At 43.5% G+C, this 25,482-nt stretch overlaps 1 protein-coding gene across 2 annotated transcripts in view; it reads left to right on the top strand.

Moving 5' to 3' along the window:
• Positions 1 to 1,215: 1,215 nt before the first annotated feature.
• PLPPR4 (phospholipid phosphatase related 4) overlaps positions 1,216 to 25,482 on the top strand; it is a 33,773-nt gene continuing 9,506 nt past the window's right edge. For both annotated transcript variants that reach the window (XM_054384342.1, XM_054384343.1), the window contains exons 1-4: positions 1,216 to 1,293; positions 16,425 to 16,610; positions 21,583 to 21,712; positions 23,351 to 23,546. In XM_054384342.1, the coding sequence (XP_054240317.1) occupies positions 1,216 to 1,293; positions 16,425 to 16,610; positions 21,583 to 21,712; positions 23,351 to 23,546 (590 nt within the window). The remainder of the gene's footprint in view (positions 1,294 to 16,424; positions 16,611 to 21,582; positions 21,713 to 23,350; positions 23,547 to 25,482) is intronic.

The following is a 25,482-nucleotide window of genomic DNA, read 5'->3' on the forward strand; positions in this document are numbered from 1 at the left end:
CAAAACCTGCAACCTGTTGCAGCTCGAGAAAACAGTTTTCAGTGATTTAGAGTCAGACTACAGATTTGCTTTCCATGTCTGCCCGCAGGCATAGAGTATGCTTTTGCTCTTACGAAACTCCTTTGCTTATTTGCTCACTGCAGAGCATGGATTAGCACATCCTCTGTGGGTAAATGAATGAAGAGATGCTGGTGAGAATCTTCACACTGCAGCTACAGCAGCCAAAATGCTAGCCACTATTTGAAGCAGGTTTCCCATGTTTCCCCTGAAAAGCAGGAACAGAAAATAAACTATGACTGCTTGAATCACACTTCTCTCATTGAACCTTAAAGCTAAACACCACATTGCATGAATAAACCTACAGGGACAAGATAACCTTTGGAGGTACTAACAGCATGCTACAAATGAATGAAAATGCTCTCCTGTACAGAGAACTGCAGGCCTTATCCAGGGGACCTCTCCCAGTGACATCAACAGGAGCTTGCCTGAGAAAAGGCTGCCCACTTTGATCGATCAGTAGGATCTCAAAAGATGCCGTTTCACCATGGAAAGAATTAATTCTGCTCTCTTTAAGCCTGTAGCAGAACCGCACCAGCTACTTCCGAGCGCTGAGGACCGGCACGCCTCAGTAGCGCACATGCGGTTGAGGGTTTTGCGCAGTGGCGGTCACACCGCTCCTCCCGACTGGCGCCGAGGTGAGCTGTGCTTAGCCATCTATCTCAATTCAAGCACACCTGCAGGAGCGCGTCGGCCCGACGGCAGCGCCATTCCCTGGGCCACTCTGCCAGTAGTTTCCAGAAACACGACAAGAGACCCACACTGCCCACAGCGCGCACGGTGCAGCCACCCGCCTGCGGGGATCCCGGCAGGTGTCAGGCCTGAACGCGTACACCTGTGCACCGCTGATAGCAGCCAAAGCTCCCCTCGGTCTGCGCGCACCACCGCGGTGCTTCCTCTCCAGCCCCGGCTGCTGGCGCGAAGGAGTTAAGGCGGCCGGGCCCCCGCCGCCCGCAGCTACGCCGCCGGACCCGGACCCGGTCCCCTTCCCCCGCCGCCGAGCAGACTCCTGACGTCAGCCCGCCGCACGGCGCGGAGACGCGCGAGCGGGCGGTGCGGGGTTCGGCGCGGCGGCGGCGGGCGGAGGACACGCGCGGCGGGCGGCTGCAGGCGGCCGGGCGAGCGCTGCCGCGGGCCCCGGCCCGCGGCCCTGCCAGCATGTCCGCGAAGGAGCGGCCCAAGGGCAAAGTGACCAAGGACAGCGTCACCCTCCTGCCCTGCTTCTACTTCGTGGAGGTGAGTGGCCGCCCCCGCCCAGCGGGCCCCTCGGGAGCTGGCGGCGGGGCAGGGGATTCGTGGGCTCGGGGAGCGGCGCGCCCCGGAGCCGTGCCGCGGGGGGTGCCGCCGGTCCCGCGGGGTGGGGGCTCGCGTCGCCACTGCTACCGCACCGTCTGATGCAAAATCCCTACGTGCTGCTGCACGTTACCAAAATCGGCATCCCAGCCCCCGTAAGGTGCAGGCAACAATTAACCTCTTCCTCACAGCCCTTCCTAGTGGGAATGATCTCTAAGAATTACTCAGAAAAGGAAAGGGGTTGCTGAACTGAATCATGCTCTGCGCACTGGAGCCCCTGGGGAGGAAGACGTTTCAAGAAGGGCTGGCTTATTCTAAGCAAACGCCGCTCGCATTGCCTTGGTAAAATAAAAATCACCTTCGTAAGGGAATGCTTAGGAAATCAGAATGAAATGATGGCTGCACGTATGTTTTTACCGGCCCCTGGATAATGTGCTTTCTTGAACAGATCTAAAAATGTCTGCTTTCAAAATGGAACGAGGTTCTCGGCACATCTTCAAGAGCAAGCCCTGCTATGGCTGCTCAGCTGGTAGCAGGTGGAGTTGCAGAGGTACTGACTGCTCGTGTGTCACTTGGAGGCGTTTAGCCCCCTTGGAAAGTACAGGCACTTACGTACCTCTGTAAGATCACGAGCAGACACAGTTTAAGCTTAAGGAAGTTGGTGTGATGTGAATCTGCTTAATGGCACAGTGGTAAAAAGGAGACAAAAACGCTTTATGGGTTGAGCACAGCATTTCCAGGTGACCCCACTCACAGAGGTGACAGCTAAGGCACTTTGAGGCACCATGTAACTGACCTCAGAGAGAGATTGTGAAAATCTGGTGAAGAATTTAATGGTAAAAGAATTTAATGGTAAAATATACTGTAAGTTACCCAGAACTGGTACACTACATAGAAGTATTAAAATGCATACAATAATTAATGTATAAAATACGAAAATACAAACACTGGGAGAAATATAACCCCCAAATTACCTTATTTCAGGTGCATTTGAAGGGCTTTGGAGGCTCTCTAGGAGGTAGAAGGGGTCAGGTTGAGAAGGATTTTTAGCTGACAATGGAGTGCTTTTGCGTTCCCTAAGCACCTGGACATGATCAGGAGGTGGCCTAAAGCAGGCAAACCTACTGGAAAGCTTTGCAGAGGCTGGTTGTATAGAACCATCAGACACATCCTTTCAATGCAAATAGGCCTGCTCAAGAAAAGCCTTTCGATGGAAGGCACTTGCTGTGCCATGTATCTTACATTAGCTTTGCATAGGAGGGAATGGTCAAGCTTGGAGAAGCCCCTAAAAAAAAGGTAGGGGGCTTCCTCACTTTCTGTGTTATCTTTGCTGATTTGGGAATCCAGATGGAAGGGAGCTTGCTGGACCAACTTGTAATCCTAATGCAGGGAATGATGTAGAGATCCTGCAGGCCACAACAGGACTGCTGTTGGCTGGGCTGTGCTTTGGCCTGCAGCAAGATGAGATGAAATACAGAGCAGCATCACAAAACGTGTGCCTGCTGCTCAAAAGAGTTGCCTTATATAATATTAACTGCATACTTGTAATTCCCATAGAAGCTCCCTGTAGCTGTTATAAGGAGTAAGGCAAAGGATTCTGCAAGCAATGAAGAACTTAAACTGACCTCTGTGTACCACTCTCACATGAACCAGGCGAGATTTCCACTTTGGTGTGGAGTCCTAAGACCTTCAGCAAGTCTTTAACAGCCAGATCTAAAAAGAGGTGGTGATCTCTTCAACACTCAGCTGCTCTGAGGGCCTCAGAGTTCTCATCTAACAGCATGGTCTCCTAATGAATTTTAAGGACCTACGTTACTCAGTCTACGTTACTCAGTCACAGGACCACTCAAGAACCTGCACAAGTCCTTTCCCCTCCAGGAGTAAGTTCTAATTATTGACCTGCCACTTATAGCCCCTCTTGAATTGCTGAGCATGTAGATACTCACTACAAGTAAAAGGAACATCAAGACTGCAATCAATACACCTGAGCCTAAATATTGGTTAGGAAATGGATGCAGTTCTGACACTGAGGGGTTTCAGCTATTATGATCCTTCAGACTGTGTTCTGAATGACACTCACTCCTGTAGACAAATGTGTTTGGTGACAGAAATATCCAGGACTGGATAAAATAGGACTGTGTTTAATTTAACTTAAAAAGAAACGATCTGGGTCCGATTTTGGTTTCAGCCTGATTTTAAAAACAATTCAAAATCTCAGATTTTACCAAAACCTGAGTTAAAACATGAAACCAATGTATCTCTCTTAAGATCCTTGTTAGCACTAGAGCTATTTTCTTCATTTGCTCTGAAAAGCAAAAGGAGAATCAGGCTACAGCTCTGGAAGACAAAAATGGAAAGGCAATAAAATGAAGACCTGGAGCTTCTGTACAATTTTCTAAGGAGAGGCAAACAAATTCTCACACATTTTCAGTTACACATTGTCAAGTTTTGTGATTCATAAAACAACTTCATGATTTATCCTATGTATAATAAGAATGTTTCAGAAGTTATTTCAGAACACTGCCAGTATTTCTGACCAGCACACACTGCTGGCTGGAATCGTTTCAAGATTGCTCAGTACTGGGTCTGGTCCTGTTCAACATCTTCAGTAATGACATTGAGGAGACAGACAGACAGAGTCTGCTCAGCAAGTTTGATGATACCAAACTGGGAGGCTTGGCTGAGACACCCGAAGGCTGGGTGGCCATTCAGTGAGACTTGGACAGACTGAGAGCTGGGCACAGAGGAACCTAATGAGGTTCAACAAGGAGAAGTGCAGAGTCCTGCACCTGGGAAGGAAAAATAAACTGCACCAGTACAGGTTAGGAGGTGATGTGCTGGAGAGCAGCCCTGTGGAGAAGGACCTGGGAGTGCTGGTGGACAACAAGTTCTGCATGGGACAGCAATGTGCCCTTGTGGCCAAGAAGGCCAATGGGAGCCTGGGGTGCATTCAGAGGAGTGCGTCCAGCAGATGCAGGGAGCTTCTCCTCTGCTTCTACTCTGCCCTATTGCATCCAGTTCTGGGCTCCCCAGTTCAGGAGGGTCAGGGATCTACTGGGGAGAGTTCATTGGAGGGCTACAAGGATGCTGAAGAGACTGGAGCACTGCCTGATGAGGAGAGGCTGAGAGATCTGGGGCTGTTTAGTCTGGAGAGGAGAAGACTGAGAGGGGATCTAATCAATGTCTATAAATATCTGAGGGCTGGGTGTTAAGAGAGAAGGGACAGCCTCTGCTCAGTTGTGCCCTGTGATAGGACAAGGGGCAATGGATGTAAACTACAGCACAGGAGGTTCCACCTCAACATGAGGAGGAACTTCTTCACTGTGAGGGTCACAGAGCACTGGAGCAGACTCCCTAGAGGGATTGTGGAGTCTCCTTCTCTGGAGACTTTCAAGACCCATCTGGATATATTCCTGTGTGACCTGCACTGGATTCTATGGCCCTGCTTTGGCAGGGGGGTTGGACTCAATGATCTTCAGAGGTCCCTTCCAACCCCTAGCATCCTGTGAACATGCTTACTTGAAGCATGTGGCAATTCGCACTGCCAGGCCGTTGCATCTGTTTCATTTTTAGTTATGTTCATGGCATTTTAAGGTTCTGTAAACTCTGCGAGTTCTTTAAGCTTCATTGCACGCTGAGAAAACTTGCCATGAAAAGTCATAGCCCCTCTGGTCTAGTGGGAATTAATTTTCATGGGGTAAAGTCTACATGGCTCTGGGAGATATTTAAAATTAATATTCCTAGAATCAGTTTTGCTTTTTGTTAACTGACTTTCTTTGCAGCACATGCAGAATATATCATCCTTACAGAGCAAATATGAATGTCCCATTTTAATATGAAGCTTGTAGGTTGGTGTACTTCTTTTTCTTGACAGAATGGTCATTCTTTAGAGGCAGGGCAGACAGGTACATTTCTTCTTGGAGAAGGAAAAAGACTCTTATTTCCCTATGCTGTTCCACTTCAAACCCTTCTGATTTAAATCCAGGTTTCACAGAAGCTGCTGTGAATTTGGCCTTTGACTTCAGTCAGACTATTGGTTCATCTGGTGCCCCTGATGTGGGAATACAAAAGGCCAAGGTCTTGTCAACCTGAGTGACTTCATGCGCTTATTCGCCACTTAAATTGTTTTCCTGTGGCACAGCCTTGATCTGTTGGCTGCTTAACTTGCAGGCACTAACATCAGAGACATCTCTGACATGTCCCTACTTAGTCTTCTAGACTGTTGTGTATGATGTGTGCATGCAGATACAAGTAGCATCTTTTTCTGCATTTTCCAGAGCACAGGCAGGATTGTTTGGAAACACTTCTTTCATTACTGGAGGAGCTCTTCCTTTCCCTGTTCCCTAGATGAGCTGGAATTCTCACCAGCAGAAAGCACAAAGATCTGTTACCATTGTAGGCCTCCAGGCTGCAAAATGCAGGAGGTCAGCAGGTTGCACTGAACTAAGTGCATGTAGAGAATGTTCAAGCACCATATGCTGTATTTTGTCTCTAACATACACTGACAGAGCTAGGTTTGAAACGTCAGATGTTTGCAGGCATCGCTTGGTAGCTCAGTGCCACTTCTCAGTCACATCTGGATTTTTTTTTTTCAGCTATTAAGCCATGCATGACCCACCACAAAGTATGCACTTTGTCACCTGCAAATGATGTACAGGTGTGACTGCAAGAGATGCAAAAAGCCAAGGGAGTGCAGTGGTCAGAAGAGGAGAGAGAGTAGGCTGTAAGGCTAAATCTTACTTCCTAGGAGCAGGGTGCTTGGATCCAGTGAAGAGTTAAACTATACTGCTGTGTCTTGGAGGCACGGCACAGTCACATTTCTCTCTAGACAGGTTTTCTGTTATGCTTAAATTAGCCTTAGGATGGGGGGGAAACAACAAAAAGCTCCAGCTATAGAAGATGAAATTACCCCACGCTGTGGAAGTAGCATAACACTTTCCAAACACTGGGTTTTTTCTTCTCAAAAGAGTCAACTACGTGGGAGGAGAGGGAAAGGACAAATATATTTAACAGTCTGTTCAGGGAGCTGGCCTCATGTGTCTGACTCACAGAGGACAGAGGTTAGATGTGTTTATAAAAATGCATTAGAGACCAGCATCCCCAAAACATGAAGTGGCTAGCTGAGGCCTGAGGAGGCTGCTATACATTCAAATCAGATATATAATTAATTGGCATATCATCAATGTTACATTCTCCAGGTCACTTCTATGCTTGCAGAAGAGCTGTTTAGCCTGCATCCTACCAGCTTTTCACAGAAGATGAGCAGAAAAAGGGAGGTGTCAGGGCTGTGCCAAGGCTGTCCTGGGTGAAAAAATACAAGTGCCACATGTTAGACCTCCCTCTGTTTGGCTACTTGCTTGAAATTGTAGAGTTTGAGTAGTTTATAGTGAAAGAAGGTCCTGCTCCCTTTCCAGTCCTGCACAATCCTCCTGACCTAATACCCCAGTAGTAAAAGGAGGCCTGAATACATTAGAAATCACAGAATTGTCAGGATTGAAAGGGACCTCATGCATCATCTAGTTTCAACCCCCCTGCCATGGGCAGAGCCACCTCACACTAGACCAGGTGAAAAAAGATTATTTTTTTCAAAATTATTACCTCTTCCAAAAATGTATACCCCTCTGGGATTTTCTTCTGTAATTGTTACAAATCTGTTAACTCTGCAGCCAAAATTAATAAAGAATTGCCTATTGTGGAACCCTATGTACACAGGAGCCACTCTGTACAAACATTGTATCTTGGCTGGTGATCTTGTCACTGAAAAAAGGAAGGCAGTTCAGGAGTGGAAAACCAGCATGGGAGTAAGCTACAGGGGAGGGGCTGGCACCCAGAGAAATATTCAGTTGCATTTTTTGTCTCTGTGTGTGTATATATATATACACACATATATATATTTATGTGTATATATACATATTTATATTTTTAAAATATATATATATATTTATATATATATATATAACAAACTAGTGTGTTTTACAGAGTAGAATAAAGAAAGTATTGTGTGGGGACTGGCAGGTTCGTCCCAGAGAAATGGTGGTTTTGAGGCAATTTCTGGCTGCACTTTGGTAACACTGGCCCAAGAAGAACTGCCTGTGGCTGTCCTGGATTTACCATAATGCTGCTGCAAGAACATAAAATAAATTTCACAATAAAGAGTCTCACAGTACATTAGAGGTTGGAAGGGACCTCCAGAGATTATCAGGTCCAACCTCCCTGCTAAAGCAGGATCGCTCAGGGGAGTCTGCACAGGAATGCATCCAGGTGGGGTTTGAATGTGTCCAGAGGAGACTCCACAACCTCTCTGGGCCGCTTGCAGTATGTGCAGTATACTAAATCTCATTCTTTGTCGTTATTAATTGATTATAACTGATCCTGGATTTAATTAGTAATTGTAATTAGCTGTAATAATAAATAATGACTCATCAAATGCATTCGAAGTTGCACTGAGAAGAAATGCCTTAATGGTACTTTTTGTGTGTGTGTGTGTGTGTGTGTTGTAAAATTTCTGCCTCAGGAGTTGCTTTCTGTTTAAGGATATATACCTAATTAAATAGAAATATTTATAAAGTATTTTTAGCTTATTCTTGCCTGAGAATAATTTCGTTAGACAATCTGTGTTTTGCTGGTTTCTCCCTGTGTAATTGCTGCTTCACAAATGTTTATTTAAAAAAAAAAGAAAATAAAAAAGAAGAATTAAGCACTTTTAGGATTGCCATACACTCATCATGACTTTGAGATTTCTGAAATAAACAGGAATCTTATCACTGATGTAGCAGCTCTGGTTTTGGTCTTATACATACTGAGAGGTTTTCTATTAAGATCTGGCAAAAGATCGAAAGGTTTGAGGAGTTGCACAAAGATCTCTGTTGTGTTTCTAAAGATAGACTCTAATTGGCAGCCACTAAACAATTAAATAAAACTCTAAAATCAATGCTGGAATATATAACTTAATTTTCCAAAATGGCAAGGATATAGATTTTAGTGACATTTGGGATTTAAAATTAAACTGTGAGTTGAAATTAAATTGAATAGTGCTAAATATAGGAGAAGAAAGATCATGGGATAGGGATTTACTTGATAGAGTCCAAAGGAGGGCTCCAAGGATGCTGAAGGGACTGGAGCACTGCCTGGTGAGGAGAGGCTGAGAGCCCTGGGGCTGTTCAGTCTGGAGAGAAGACTGAGAGAGGATCTAATCAATGTCTATCAATATCTGAGGGCCTAGAGGTCAGGAAGGAAGGGACAGGCTCTGCTCACTGTGCACTGTGATAGGACAAGGGGCAGTGGATATAATCTACAGCACAGGAGGTTCCACCTCCACATGAGGAGGAACTTCTTCACTTTGAGTGTCCCAGAGCACTGGAACAGGCTGCCCAGAGAGGTTGTGGAGTCTCCTTCTCTGGAGACTTTCCATCCCTGTCTGGATGTGTTCCTGTGTGACCTGTGCTGGATTCTCTGGTCCTGCTCTGGCAGGGGGGTTGGACACAATGATCTCCAGAGGTCCCTTCCAACCCCTAACATCCTGTGAATTTTTATCAGGAGGAGAAACCAGTATTATTCATTAGATGTCTCTTTAAGGCAACCCTGTTCATTTGCCTGATTGCTTACAAAGATTCCCTGATGCCCAGAAACAAGAGAAACACCAGGAGGCAGCTTCTGTCCTCAGGAGCTTCTTGCTTGCCATGGAAGAGATGCAGAACGACCTAAGAATTTCCTGTATAACAATTATTTACAAAATATAAGAGATCCAAACAGCATATCAGGCATCCCTTAACCCTTTTTGACAGGTGGGCTAGTCATACTGTTTTTATTCTGCTTCTGGCTAATTATGTGTTTACTTTCTCTGAAAGCTACATACATACTGCTTCTCTCTTTTCTGCAGGTAAAACTAACAGCACAGCCTTTGTATTTGCATCCAGTCTCAAGGAAGATCACTTAAGTCACTCTTCTCTGCACACTGAGCAATGACTTCAGTATTCAGCTGTAATTACGAGAGGCATTTCATTTGTCTCCCTACTTAGCCTGACTGAAACACAGCCCAGGCTAAATGCTTTTGTACCCCTTATTTAACAAGTGCCTGGTGATAGCCACCAGCATAGGATCTGGATATGAATTCCCCATAAGAGATAATGTGAATCACATAAATGCAACCTAGAAAGCAGGTTCAGACGGTTGAGTATGTGACACTCCATGGCTGCACTCCCACATGGATTTTAAGATGTTCTTTTCCTGAAGATAAATATGGACTCTTTGCTAAGTGCTGGCAAACAGAAGACTTAGATGTTTTACAGAAGTTACTGCATTATCAAATGCTCTTTTGGTTTGTCCTGCACTATGTAATGTACAGAAGGTTTTCACCTTTTATTTTTCTTCTTCTAAGATCTCTGGGTGCTTACATCTTTGTTGAGCTCTTGGGAACAGAGATCATCTTATCTCATGCTTGGACAATTCCTAGCTCAATACAGCAAAATCTTTTAAAAATATTAATAACATTAATTATAGAATCAATAGAATTGGAAAGGTTGGAAGGGACCACAAGGATCATCCAGTTCTAACCTCCCTGCCATGGGCAAGGACACTTCACACTATATCAGGATGCTCACAGCCACATCCAGCCTGGCTGCAAAAACCTCCAGGGATGAGGCTTCCACCACCTCCCTGGGCAACCTGTGCCAGTGTCTCACCACCCTCATGGGGAAAATTTCTTCCTAACATCCAATCTTAATCTACTCATTTCTAGTTTTGCTCCATTCCACCCCAGTCCTATCACTACCTCCTCGAACTTTCTGAAGAAAAATTAAAAAGACAGTCTTAAAACCGTCACACAGCCTAACATTTCATAGCAAAGTCCTATGGCTTAATAAATGCTCTTAACTTACAGCTTAAGAAAACACCAGGAGGAAAAAGGAAGAAAAGAAAAAAAGAAACAACCCAACAAAGAGGCCTCAAATCAAACCTTTTCAGCAGCTGTACTGATTATGGCCCTGATTTTTAAGATGTAAGGCATACAGAGTTTGACCACTTGTGTCAAACTTAACTTTTACAGGTCCAAATTACAAGCTGAACAGGGATCATCCTCCATTTGCCAACTAAGGAATTAAGAGTAAAAAGACTTATTAGTCAAGATATGTGAACTGAGGCTGAGGGTTTTATTATTCTAATTAAGAACAGGAAAATTCCTATTCCATTTTGTAATTAAAACAATACACATTCTACCATCTAATTATATTTGACATTTTCAAGGTGTTGGGAGCTGAAATCTGTAATTGCAGAACTACTGCTGCCTTAAGCAGAACACTTCATAAATATTCATATATTAAATAGCCAGTTATACTGCTTGGAAGATTTTAGAAACGTTTGCTTTTCTTTTCAGCAACATTAGACTTTTAGAAGATACATTTTATATTTGTATTTAAAAAAAAAGATAGGAAGAAAAATGTCCTTTGGGATCTGACATACTGTATATAGCACATTGACTATAAACCTATTCATTAGTGTTGTATGCAGCTATGCTGGAGATTCAGAGTCCTTTAGAATTATTTCTTCTTCTTGTTTTTAGTAACAGAATGTGTAATTACAGTCAGAAATAATATGGGAGCCCTGAAGAGAAGTCATAAGACAGTAAAATGCTATTTTTCTGATTAGTTGATTTTGTAATTAACTATAGAATTAGAGCTTATGTACAGCAGTTTGAAGGGGGAGGGGAGGAGAAGTTACCCACATGTTTTATTTTTTTGATGGTTCAGTATTGCCCTTTCAAACAGCTGCCTAAGAATACCATAATCAAAGTTAGGGGGACTTATGGGTAATGCAGAGCCTGTTGTTCACTGAGAGGCTTTCCTTTTCTTGACAGCAGGTAGGGAAAAATGCATAACAAAATGGAATTCTGACGGCAAGATGTTCCAGGAGTTGTTGTTCACTGAGGGGCTTTCCTTTTCTTGACAGCAGAGAAATGGGAAAATGCATAACAAAAATGTTCAGCAGTCTGCCTGCTCCATTCTAGAGTTTCCATTCTAGAACATGAACCTTTGGGAACCCCTAAACAAAAGGACATTCGTTTCTGAAAAGAAGGGCAAATGGGCACCTTGCCTATTTTATTAATTTAGCTCATTGGAATAAGTTTGTCTCCTGCTGTAAGATGCTTTGCCTAGTGAACCTGGACCTTGGCTAAGTCATTAGGTGTGCCTTATTGCTGTCTACAACTACCTGAACGGAGGTTGTAGCCAGGTTGGTCTTCTCTCCCAGGCAACCAGCAACAAGAGGACACAGTCTCAAGTTGTGCAAGGGGAAGTTTAGGCTTGATCTTAGCAAGTTCTTCTTCACAGAAAGAGAGATTGCCCATTGGAATGGGCTGCCCAGGGGGGTGGTGGGGTTGACATCCCTGGAGGTGTTTAAGAAGAGACTGGATGAGGCACTTGGTGCCATGGTCTAGTTGATTAGACTGGATTGGGTGATAGGTTGGACTTGATGATCTTGGAGGTCTCTTCCAACCTGGTTGATTCTGTGATTTTCTGATTCAAATTGTTAATAATGATATTGCACGTTTTAAGAGTTAAATGCTGGGCAGGAGTGAAGTTGCAATACATGGGAATTCAAATGCTATGGAGCATTTCACTGTCCCAGTGAGAGCAGCAGAGACTTGGTGCAAGCTGTCTGCACATCAGGGCAGCCTTCTGGTCAGGAGACCCCTTGGCCCAAATAGCTCCACAGTCTCTGTGCAGGCAGGTATAGAGAGGACACCCACTTCCACAGCAATCTTAAATATTCCCAGAGTATGAAGACTTCAAGGAAGTTCCCTTTCAGCCCTGCACATCTGTATAATGACTAGAAGCAGTCTAGCCCATCTTGACTAATCATGCATGTTTGCATTACAGTCAGTCAGGGACTGCATCCACTGGGAAATAAGAAGTAGTATTATGTAGTGCAGCCAGCTAAAGAACTGGACTTCTTTCTGTGACAGGCAGGAAGCAGGACTCAGATACATTGTATATAATTATTCCTTATATATGATATGTCAGATTATGTAAGAGTTCTGTATTATATATTCACATAATATACACACTGTGTATGTTACACGCAATGCATAATATTTATGTGTAATGCAGTATGTGTAATGCAAATCTACCTGAATGTTTGGGTTACACAGATACAGGTACAGACACACACTACTTACTGAAGCAACCATACTAGATGCCTGGTGTTATTTTTGTAGTGCTCACTTCAGGATGCCAATACACCTTCCCTTCCTTTCTGCACAATCACAGCTTCTATATCAGGGGACATTACAGTGCAATCAACTTGAAGACAAATAAGCAGACAGGCAAAATTCTTCCATTCTCTACCTTCTGCAGATTTGCTTGGAACAAAATTTTACCTTTGAAAATGTAACTCACCATCTTCATCCTTCAGGACATTAAAGATATCTGTTCTTTTCACACAAAAACTAAGTCACATTTTAAAACTGTTTCAGTGAAGTTTAGCTACAACTCTCCTTCCTTAAACCTGTCAGAATTACTTTTTATACACAAAACATCTGCATCATAGAATCAAGTCCAACTGAGAACCCTACTTTCCAAGGCTCACCCCGAAACCATAGCCCCAAGCACCACATCCAAACCACCTTTAATAACATCCAGGCTTGGTGACTCCACCACCTCCCTGGGCAGCACATTCCAATCCCTGACCACTCCTGCTGGGAAAAAAACTCTTCCTAATGTCCAGCCTAAACCTACCCTAATAATACAATGTATGACTACCTTAGCTTAGCCTATTTTGCAGAAGGAGCACAATATAATACAGGAAAAACAAACCAGCATCAAACAGAAAGCCAACCGCATCAACCAGCAGCGACCCAACTGCTACTCTTGCTACCACCATGCCTGCAGAAAGAGACTGTGCCTGAGAACTCGGAACCCAGAAGCACCAACTGGAACAGGAAGCCTCTTCATGTTGCACTCTGAACTTCAAGCCCCATGACACTTTGCTGCAGTCAGCACTTTCATTTTTGAAACTGCCATGACTGCAGCATGGTATGGATTACAGCAGCAGGTTCAACTCAATCCATGACACTCTCCACCCCTTTGTGTATACCATCTGCATGGTGCCCAGCAGCAGTCAACACCCAACAGCAGACAGACGTCAGTCACTGCCCATTCTCACTCCAAGGGAGATCACTTTGCAGTATACAGAGGACTGCTCGCTGCAGGTGCTCTGGAGCTCCACTCTTGTTGCACTGCAGTCCAAAACATGGGGCTGTGTTTCCACCCCTGGGGCAGTTGAGTGGGGCAGTTGAGTCCAATGACTCCTTCCACCTTTCCAAGTGAAAGCAAACTTAAGGCTTTCCAGTGCTCAGCTTCCAGCGCATGGGGGAGTGGAGATCTCTCTGTCACACCAGAAATACAGAGAGGTTCCACCTCTCCAACCTGCCAAAGCATTGGTTCCATATAGTCTAATAAACCCAGTTACACCTCTCTCATCTGGTTGGAGGCAGGGCCCCTCTAATTCTGATCAGAGTCACCTGCATCTCATAAAGATGCTTTGGGAGCCCATTCAGAAGAATCAGAAGAATCAGCTTGTCTGCTCTTCTTGGGTAATCTTCCCCATGAAATTGAGGCAGCAACTTTGGGGAAGAATTCCCCTGTAATTCAGGTACTCATGAAGCTAGAATTGAAGTGGATTTTCCATCCCACTGCCTCATGTCCTCCCTGTGGTCATGAAACCACAGGGTATGCCAGCTCTCAGATTCAGTCCCTCAGACAGGGGAGCATCTGTTCCTCAAGGCTGAAACATAGGCCTGGACAGGGGAGGAGAGATTTTTCCTCGCCTCCCTGAGGCCTTTGCTAGTTCCATCCACTGACCTTGGCTGTCTTCTAAAGGCCTGGTAAGAGGTGAAAGAGCTAACAGCTCTCTCTTTCTCTTGTTCCCTTGTCTTTTGCAAACTGCTTTATGCTTCCTTTTCCATGTACCACTGCAGGCACATACAGAATCCCCCAGGAAAAAAAAAAAAAACAAACAACAAAAGAAAACTTACACAAAACTTTCTTAACAAGCTTCAAGCCCTAACTGAATCCTCTTCCCATTTATCTCAACCCTTATGTCTCCTGCCAAAATTGACTTAATGCCCTTAAGCCCATCCTGCGAGCAGGGCCTCCTTATAAACCAATGGCTTCAAAAGGCCTGTTTGGTATTTCTTATGTGGGAGAATAACTTTCTTCCACAGAGGCTTTCTGGTTGAATCTGTGCTTTCAGGAGCTGGTGGCAAGATGGGGTGAATTTATGCCCAGAGGGGACAACTTTCCTCTTCATAAATTACTGGAAGTAATTGAAAATGGTCAAATCACTAAATGTTAAAGGATAGAAGAACTGTGAACCGTAGTCATCATGGTTCTAAGCAGACTGAGCCGTGCCAAAGTGAATTGCTTTTTTGACGGAACTGCACAATGTATGTGTGAAGGCAGAACACTATTTAGATTCTAGGGAAGCACTGATGTTTGGTTTTTTGTTAACTGTTACTTTGAAACACTGTTATGTACACTACAGAGAGCTGCTGAAGGTCCAGAAAGGGTGATGATGAGCTGCAGAAGACTGAGGCCCCACATGGGAGACTGCAGTGCTAATAGTTTCTATAAAAAACATTAAAAAATCAAAGTTGTCTATTAATGACTCAGAGCTGAAAAGGCTTGATTATGAAGAAAAAGAGCGGTGGATGTCATACCTTGACTTCAGTAAAGCTTTTGATACTTTCTCCAATAATATCCTCATAGAAAAGCTCAGGAAATGTGGCACAGATGTTTGGTCTGTGTGAGGTGGTTGCAAACTGGTTCCACAACAGAGCTCAGAGAGTTGTCATCAATGGCACAGAGTTAGCTTGGAGGCCCGTGGCCAGTGGTGTTCCCCAGGGATCAGTACTGGGTCAAGTTTTGTTCAATATCTTTATCAGCGACCTGGCTGAGTGCATTGAGTGCACCCTCAGCAAGTTCCTGAGGATACAAAACTGACACCCCTCAGGCTGTGCTGCCATCCAATGAGATCTGGACAGGCTGAGAGCTGGGTGCAGGCAAACCTCATGAAGGTCAATGAGGACAAGTGCAGGGTCCTGCATCTGGGGAGGAATAACAGCAGGCACCAGGACAGGTTAGAGGCTGCCCTGCTGGAGAGCAGCTCCACAGAGAAAGACCTTGGAGTGCTGGTGGGCAGCAAGTTCTGCATGGAACAACAATGTGCCCTTGTGGCCAAGAGAGCCAATGGGATCCTGGGGTGCAGCAAGAAAAGTGTGGCCAGCAGGGCTAGGGAGGTTCTTCTACCTCTCTCCTCTGCCCTGTTGAGACCACACCTGCAATCCTGTGTCCAGTTTGGGGCTCCCCAGGTCAAGAGAGACAGAGACCTGCTGGAGAGAGTCCAAGGGAGAGCTACAAGGATGATTAGGAGACTTGAGCATCTCCCCTGTGAAGAGACACTGAGACTGAGGGCTGTTTAGTCTGGAGAAGAGAAGGCTGAGAGGGATCTGATCAATGTCTACCAATAGCTGAGGGGTGGGTGTCAAGTGGAGGGAGCCAAGCTCTGTTGGGTGGTGCACAGGAATAAGAAGGAACAACAGGTTCAAACTTGAACATAGAAGGTTTCACCTCAATGTGAGGAGAAACTTCTTTGCAGTGAGGGTGACAGAGCCCTGGAGCAGGCTGCCCAGGGAGACTGTGGAGTCTCCTTCTCTGGAGACTTTCCAATCCCACCTGGATGCATTCCTGTGCAGACTCCCCTGGGTGATCCTGCTCTGGCAGGGGGGTTGGACTCGATGGTCTCTGGAGGTCCCTCTAATGTACTCTGATACTGTGATACTGTGATCTGAAGGTTGGACTGGGTGTTTTGATGAGCTTGACAACCAGGATTACATGATATCAGCTGAGTAGTGTGCTATCTCTAGAGAGTTAATTATTTAACGATGGTAAAAGGGGTATGACAGGCAGCAGTGAGATGCAAATGGCAGACATCTCTGAGGTTTATTAACAGACTGTGTTGTTTTGGCAAAAGCATTGCTGTTCCATTTCTAAACACTAACTTGTTGCTTTCTTCTCTTCTAGTTGCCCATATTGGCATCTTCTGTTGTTAGCCTCTATTTTCTTGAACTTACTGATGTCTTCAAGCCAGTTCACTCTGGATTTAATTGCTATGACAAGAGTTTGAGTATGCCATACATTGAACCTACACAAGAGTCTGTGCCCTTCTTGATGTTGCTTAGTCTGGTTTTTGCTGGACCATCAATTACGGTAAGTTTGAGGTGGTGCTGGCACTTAGTAAAGATTTTGAACAGTTTCAGGTGGCACAAAGAAAATTTGGGTTCAGTGAGGCTTCAGAGTGCCTTCCAGGCTAATTGCTTTAGGATTTTAAATCCATTTTTTATTCTGTCACCAAAGGAGATGCGCTACTTGAAACATTACCTGTAGCACTTCATCTACTCACACAATCCTGACTGTGGGCATTCATGTTAAGGAACTGCACCTGCAGTTGGATGAGAATAGCTTGGATTATCTTCTTGTGCTGTACAAATAGCTGAACTTTTACAGACAGGACCTCTCCATACTCTGAGATACATCACAGACTCACACAGATTCACAGATTGGAAGGGACCCTCAAAGGTCATCTTGTCCAATCCCCCTGCAGTGAGCAGGGACACCTCCAGCTGGACTCAAGACTTTGCTGGAACTTTCATTTACATCCCTGAACTTCTGTTAGAACTAGCTTTATGCAGTGAGAAGGTGTAGCAGCTGTTTCAGTGAAACCAATTACACTTTTCCAGATAGCGCTGGGACTCCTCTAAATTGCCAAATAGTCCTTAAGAATAGGAAAAAGGAGGCTGGTTTGATCATTCCCTCAAAGGAAGGAAATCATTTCAGCAGAACAGAAATGTCCTGTCAGAATATGAGCAGTTTGGCCACTATGTTACAGAAAGAATAGATACATTTTCTGATATAGGTGAGTATTGTCCCTGCTTGAATTGCTGTGTCAAATTAAAATGAAAGACTTGACTTTTACATATACACTAGGGGGAATTCGTTGTGTCTGGTTTTAAGCAGCTCATATAGAAACCTTATTCTCACACCACTCCTGTTTGGCAAGTGGAGAGCAAACACCACCTTGAGTGGGTAATTGCACACACCCAAAAAACTGAATCAACCTTCTGAAAGGGTCTCCTCACTCCCCTGACAGCAATGACTGCACATCTCAGTTAGGCACTTCTCTAAGGCCAGCTGCAAATGCATCTCTGCTGCCAGCTCTTCTGAATTCCCTTACATTCAACCAGTTCACTGCTTTTGCAATACCAGCCAATTTGCAATTTCAATATCCACAGAATGTAATACCCATGGAAAAATCACCAAGTGGTGCTCTCTCTTTGCTTTCCAGAATGTTGGGGTTTGTGTTTTGTTTTTTTTGTGGGTTTTTTGTTTTGTTTTGTTTTGTTTTTTAACTGAACTCTTGTTCCTGGTTTTGGTTGCTTTAGAAACCATTTTTGAAGGATTTTGCACAATCATCAGGCTAAAAATTGTACTCATTTAGGAGCTGGGAGCTAAGGCTCTCAGTGTTCCTGGTGCAGACACTTGCAGCAAAAACCAAAAACTGTGATAAACCCCAAACTTGCTTTTATTTGCAGTTTGGCTGAGCTTTTTCTAGGTTTGGGCAGTGTTTCTGGTAACTACAAAACGGACTTTTCCTGAAACAACCATGGAGGGAATCTATATAGGTTCACCTGGGCTAAAGTAGGGTGCTAAAAGCAAATTTTTCCTTCAGAGAGTTTGTGTCAACAAGCCTAGGTAACATCAGACATCTTTGATCAACATGACAAATGCCCATTTCATTATGGAAAGTTAATTTAAAGCTTTGATTACTGCTAAATTATTTAAGCATTGCATCAAGTTTGCAATAAAAAATGTTACTCTTGATTGAATCCTTTTCCTACCAGCAGCATAGGCAACTACCCAAAACCATGCCATGTGAGGGACTCACACTTGAGCATGCCTATCAAACAAGATGGGTAAAGAAAGTAAATCCTGAAGCTTTGAAGTACAGCTGCTTAAAAGCTGCAAGCCTTAGGAAGGGGGAGTTTGTTTGCATTAGTGTGACCATGAGGGTGAGGCTTGTGTTAGTTGTAGAATGGGCTCTGATAGTGCAAAAAACACAACCTCCTTAATGAAAGGCACTGAAGATAGCATAGAGCATCAGCTCTTTATTGATTGATATCACTTCTGAAGTAAAAAACTAGGGATTATTTGTCCAGTCCTTCCCTGTATCTCTGGAGAAACAGGCCAACAAAACTTAATGCAGAGATATTAACAACTGTGACATTGACCTCATTGCTGTTGATAAAGATGTGCAGGGGGAGTGCCCAGAGGCTGGAGCCAGGCTCTGCTGGGTGATGCCCAATGACAGCACAAGGGGCAGTGGTGGAAGCTGAGGCATAGGAAGTTCCATGGAAACAGGAGGAAAATTTTTTTCCCTGTGAGGGTGACAGAACACTGGAAGAGGCTGGCCAGGGGGGTTGTGGAGTCTCCTTCTCTGGAGATACTCAGAACCCACCTGGATGTGTCCCTGTGTGATCTGCTCTAGGTGCTCCTGCTCTGGCAGGGGGATTGAACTGGATGATGTTTCAAGGTCCCTTTCAGCCCCTAACATTCTGTGATTCTGTGATTGTCATCATGTAGAGTGTGGCATTTTATACTTTAGCTTTCACTAACATTTCAGTTCATTCCACACTTTATAAAACCTAGAAAATACACAATAAAAGCATGAGCTATGTGAGGAACTTAGCATATACTGGCCTCTGTAGTTTGGGTACTTACTGCAGTATGAGGCAGAAGGTCATCAAGACTCAATGAAATACAGGGGTCTAAACATTACCAAAGAGTGCAAATAAGAAAAGATAAGAAAGGAGGGGCAAAGGAGCTGACAAGCAAATTCCTGTCTCAATCCCTCCTTAAAGCCTTGTGTAGACATTGGAATAGGACTTAATATTTTTCTGTCATTTCTGTTGATAGAACTCATTTTTTTTGCAAGACTGAAGAACATACTAAATCTACTCATTTTAAAGTAAATTTTTTAACAGCAAATCTAATATTTTGTAATTTATTTTCCCAAGCCATTATTCCAGAAGGATCTGTGTGGATTTGGGATTTATGCAGCAGCTGCTTTTAATCAGGTCTGTGTTACAGCCCTGAAGTGCTACAGAAAATGACTCCTTGTTTTATTGACATGTGTCTCATAGCTTGTGGCATAGATGAAATTTGGAAATTATGAAGACTTCAGTGGGCTTCTGTGGAATGAACCAACATGGATATTTTGTGTCTGGAATATGGATGCACCTGAACTGCAACATGATTTCCTTTTGGTTCAAGGCACTGTGAATCTATCTTCTGATTCATTTTCCTCCTTAGATATTAATACAGAAATACTAGAATCAGTTATTTAATCACATCAGTGTAGGTTCAAACCCTTATCAGTCACTGACTAAAAACCTCCTTAAATGTAACAATGTGCTTTCTAACAGACATCACCAGGAAATTAAATTACATTGAGCTGGGAAATCAACTCACAAGGCGAGAAATTCACTGCTGGCAGTTTTCAGTCCTACTGCCTTCCCTGTTGTAGGAGTTTGTTTCCTTGGAAATACCAGCCTCTGAATTTTCCTTGCTATAAGCCTTGATGTTCCCAGTTTTCTCCTCTATCACACAATCTAATCCATCTCTCTGGTGTTTTACCCTGTGCCAGACATTCCCTAGAGCATGGCTAAAAACCGTTGGAGTTTTTCTGGTTTTTTAAGTTTAAAATACTTGTGATTTCTCCAGGAAATTTCAGCTGTAAATTGACCAAATAAAGACAGATAATAGTGACCAGAATTCTCATCTAATTAAAGTCACTTAACACTGACTTTTCCATATAATGAGACAACCTTCATTACTTTACTTTTTCTGCCAAAGAAAACAAATTTCAATTTATTAAATATTTGAAGAGTTAAGACTAAGCTTGTCCATTGCATCTGCCTTCTCCTAGGCTGAGGGGTGTTAGCATGCACAACCATCATTGGTAAGTAGAGCAGATTGAGCACAATTCGGATGCTGTAGCAGTTCATTGCACTGTAAGCTACAGTACCCCGAAGGGAGGTTGGAGCAAGGAGGGGGCAGCCTCTTCTCCTTGGTGGCAAGCAACAGGACCGGAGGAAATGCTTCCAAGCTGCACCAGGGGAGGTTTAGGCTCAGTATTAGGAAGTATTTCTTGACAGAGAGGGTTCTCAAACATTGAGATGGTCTGCCCAGGGCAGTGGTAGAGTCACCAACCCTGGAGTTGTTCAAGCAGTGTGTGGAGCTGGCACTTAGGGACATGGTTTAGTGTTGACCCTGCAGTGATGGGTCAAGGGTAGGACTGGATGAGCTTGGAGGGCTCTTCCAACCAGATACATTCTGTGATTCTCTGTGCATCGTAGGTATTAGTTTTCAGTGCATCTACAGACAGACAAGATTGAATCTCCTCTCAGAGGAGAGAACTGCCTCATTAATTTCCATATTTCAACCCAACACTACTTCTGAACTCTGTACAAGCCCTATACAGATATCCAAATTATTGCAGTATTGAACCAGACTAAAATCAAACCTGAGACTGCAAATGTGTCAGTGGATCTGGATTTTCCAACGAGGAGCACCATTTGTCATTTCTATTCTCCTCTTTATAAACTCTTGTCTAGGGCTTCAGTAATAATCTGTTTTGCTTGGCGTGTTCAGAGGGACCATAAGGACAGAAGTTTTTCTGCTGCTGTGGATCTGGTTAAAACCCAAGCCAAATTAAACAGAAGAGCAGGCTGTCATGTAATTAGAAGCTGCTAGGAACTGCTAGGCCTGAGGCCAAGACTAAGTGCTAGAACCACCTCAGGAGCACTAAAAGATTGCGGTGGCTGTCGTTTATTTTAGAGGCAAAGTTGTAGATGCATAAAATTTCAGCTGTGGATCAAGACCCCAATTCCACTGAGCACTGCATACTGTATGCCACTTGCATTTAATTTCAGTGCCACCTTCTTGCCTGCCCTCACCCAGGCTAAGCTGCATTATTAAATGTTTTCATATTGCTACCAATCTGTTAAGGCAAATACATGCCAGTGGGTGACATTGGTTGCGGTACAGTTGCATCTTAAACCTTTAAAGTGAATCAGTGTCTTCTGAGTAACTGCTACATTTAACAGCTCCTTTGTCATTACAGATAATGATAGGAGAAGGAATACTCTACTGTTGCCTGTCCAAAAGAAGAAATGGGATTGGAACAGAAGCCAATATTAATGCAGGAGGATGCAACTTCAATTCTTTTCTTAGACGAGCTGTCAGATTTGTTGGTGGGTTTCAAATGTCAGTCACGAAGAAGTTTTCCATCCACATTCAGTTTTCACCATGTAGCTTTACTTTTCTGAATCAGTCTTTTAGAACAGTGCAGGACTGTCACTGGTATAGATCTTCTGCCAGAAAATGTGAGAAGAAACTGTAAAATGGAGCAGCAGAGCAGCCCCGTGCTCAGTAATGCAGCCATCTACACTCTCCATTTTCACTCTCAATGTTTCTAAAAGAATCATTTGGTTTTGTCTGCCCACCTTGAGCTGGCTTCCTCTTAATAGTTTCAGTGTATAGTTTCCCTTGCCTGGCTTCAGTGCCCCCTCCTGACACAGCATTCAACAAGACAGTAAAAAACATTCTTTTCTAGGATGTGATTATCCACCCCTTGAAAAAGGGCTAGAATCTAGCAACCTCTTGGTAGAAAGGAACAGGTTGAATTCTTTTGTTTTACTTTTGGTTTCATTCTCATTTATGAAAACTGAATTTGAAAAGGCAGCTGGACTTTGTTCCCATTCTTACAGTTAACTTCCTCTAGCAATGAGTGACTGAAGGAAAGGCTTTCCCTGTTCCACAGATGTTTCATTACTGAGGGCAGCCTAGGCAAAGACAAGCTGCAGGACAGCAGGCTGAAAACCCAGTAGGTTTCTGTACACTAGGTTTCTGTACCCTGGCAAGCAGGGACAGGAGAAGTTATACAGTCTGTGACCAGTAAAGCATCCTCCTAGGTGCAGCAGTAAGGAAGTGAGCAGAGGGGACAGTACACAACATCAGCAAGGAGGACTGTAAAGGTACCCCATGCCCTCCAGTTCTCCTGTCTGGCATCCCATCCCGTCACCAAAGGAGACAAGCTGAAAGGTGTATCAATTTCACTCTTGGGTCATGCTCTTAATTTGCAGTTTCTTTCATATTTTAATGACTTTAGCATTCTTCCAATTTTAAGATGAAAAATATATTTATTTATATGGATACCAGCAGAGAATTAAAGGTAAATCTTTAGGGGAAAAGCAGTTGAAAATGCTCAGTAAAGCAACTGCATTTACTTCAGGTGTCATGTGAATTTGGTATTGTTAACCAAACAGAAAAATTGACCAGTTACCATAAAGGGAAATAGTTGGACTTGTGGCAAGGACTTGGTACTCAAGAAATACAAGAGGTGTGAAAGTAGCCAAAGTTACTGACAGATGATGTGTCCTTGGTGGTGAAAAGAGAACAGGGCCTCACTCAGTGTAGTGATCTAATGGGAAGCTGTCCATGTTATTAAGGAGCTTGTATCCCAGAGGGCAAGTCCAAGGACTGGATGAGCACATACGCTCTCCTCAAATAGTTGGCTGTCCTTCAGTCAGTTCAGAGAGCTGCTTTCCAAACTGAATCACCTCCAGTGCAGTTCACCTTTGTGAAAGCATGTTGTGAAAAGAGGGAGAACATCAAGCCATCAGCATGAAATACAACAAAAAGATGAGCATAAATAATCTGATGTTTTACACTCAACTTTGCAATCAGCTTTTATAAGGAATAAAAAAGTCTTAGTTCTTCAGTTCAATTCTCTCAGGTCCAATGACACAAGCATTCCACTGAATGTATTTTGTCACAAGCTGATCTATGCCTATAATAACGTTAACAAGCTCTATTGATTTCTCTCCTAGGTGTTCATGTGTTTGGTCTTTGTTCTACTGCTCTTGTTACTGATATTATACAACTATCAACAGGATATCAGGCACCATATTTCCTGACTGTTTGCAAGCCCAACTATACATCCCTAAACGTATCCTGCTCAGAGAATTCCTATGTTGTGGAAGATATTTGCTCAGGAGCTGATCTCAATATTATCAATGCTGGAAGGTTGGTTCTATCCTTCATCGTATATGTTTTATTTTTGATTTTCTGTCCTAGTTTCCAGATTAGGTTTGGGGTTTTTTTTGCTAGTTAAAGTCTACAATTATTTTTGTCAGTTTTTTATAATGAAAGTGCCAGAAGAAGTGTGTTTTGAGGGATTTATATTAATGGAGCAAAACTAGAAATGGGGACATTCAAATTGGATGCTAGGAAGAAATTCTTCCCCATGAGGGTGGTGAGACACTGGAACAGGTTGCCCAGGGAGGTGGTGGAAGCCTCATCCCTGGAGGTTTTGAGGGCCAGGAGGGATGTGGCTGTGAGCAACCTGCTGTAGTGTGAGGTGTCCCTGCCCATGGCAGAGGGGTTGGAACTGGATGATCCTTGAGGTCCCTTTGAATGCTAACAATTCTATGATTCTATGATGTTCAGTTTTCTGTACAGACTAGGCCAGTGGGCTTTGGAAGGAAGCCTTTGTCAGATTCTGAAGCACAGTTGTTAGTAGTTAGTTATTTTCCCTCCTTCAAAGGAGACAATTTCCTGTGCACTTACCAATATGTACAGCTTCTACTGCTTTTCCCAGTGGGATCTGGCTTCATCTCCCCATAAGAGGCAGGGGAAGAAGTCACCCAAGGCATTTATCCGAGGCTTCTGTATGACGTACATTACTGTTCTGTCATTTTGTTCTTGGTTTGTCAGGCTTGGGGTTTGGATTTGTTAGAGGAATTTCTTTGTTTTCTGTTTCTCCACTTGATCAAGTTTTTTCTACTGACAGCTGTTACAGTTTGAAGGGGGAACTTTAGCCTAGTCCCTGACTGCAAAGGCTGAAAGTAAAATAAATTACCATTGGATGTTTCCCAGAACAACAGCACTGAAAAAGCCTTTTTGGTAGAGGAAGACCGCAACAGTGCAAATTGTGTGTTCCCAACTGCATGCCTTTTGTTTCATACTGTTTCTGACTGGTGGTTTGTCCTCCTTGATCATTTAGTCTTTAGCCTCATTACTTAGCCAGGAGAGACATTTCTAATAGTAGTTTTGGACATGGATATCATTCACATTAATATAGGAACCAGACTACATATCTTACTTTAAACAAACTCAATATGATAAAATAGTGATAATTCAATTACTAATGGCAGGTCATAGATTTAAACAAGGACTCTGAAGATCTAAGTCAGTAAGTAGTATTGTTCCAAGACATCTATTACTTTTAGTTCAAGGACATCAAGTGTCCTAAATACAAGCATTACACTACTGAGAAATCATGAAGCTCTTTACTGATTACAAGAGTCGTCTTCTGATATCTTTTTCACACCAGGTTAATCTTTATTGCCTGTTAGTCATCGAATGTTTGAATGTCTTGCAGTCCTTCAGAATTTTGTTACTTTTTTAAATCTCCTGCTCTCCAGAAGAAGTTAGAGCGAAATTACAGAATGCTTGAAATGACTACAAAGTCTGCCTGACTCAGCTGCATCATTTCTCCATGTACCTGATCAGTAGACACGAAGCTGTGTTATTTCAGTCACCTACACTTCACCAGAGCTGTGCACTCCTTGTTCTGTAGGCAGCCCTGGATACTAGCTTCTGTGTTAACTGGATGCCTCGTGGCATTACATTTTTGCCATATATGTTAGGCATCTCTCCCCCAGTTTGTTTGCTTTTCCATTTATTTCAATGGCTGACACACTTGGGAATCATGAGATCACTCACTTTCTAAGTATCTTGCAGCAGATCTCGTGATCTGTCTCCTTTCACTGGGACAAACTGATTTCACTGCTATTTAAAGACACTCATTTATTTGATGGCTTTGGTCTTAAGTATGTCTAGTGGGCTAGGACTCATAATTAGCACTGATTAATTTGCCATATCTTTTCAATTTAAATAACTTGGTGACAATAATTTTGCTAAAAGGCCTAACCAGAATTACTCTATCAGCCTTCACATC

This window comes from Indicator indicator, chromosome 10, assembly GCF_027791375.1.
Source record: "Indicator indicator isolate 239-I01 chromosome 10, UM_Iind_1.1, whole genome shotgun sequence".
NCBI classification, from domain to species: domain Eukaryota; kingdom Metazoa; phylum Chordata; class Aves; order Piciformes; family Indicatoridae; genus Indicator; species Indicator indicator.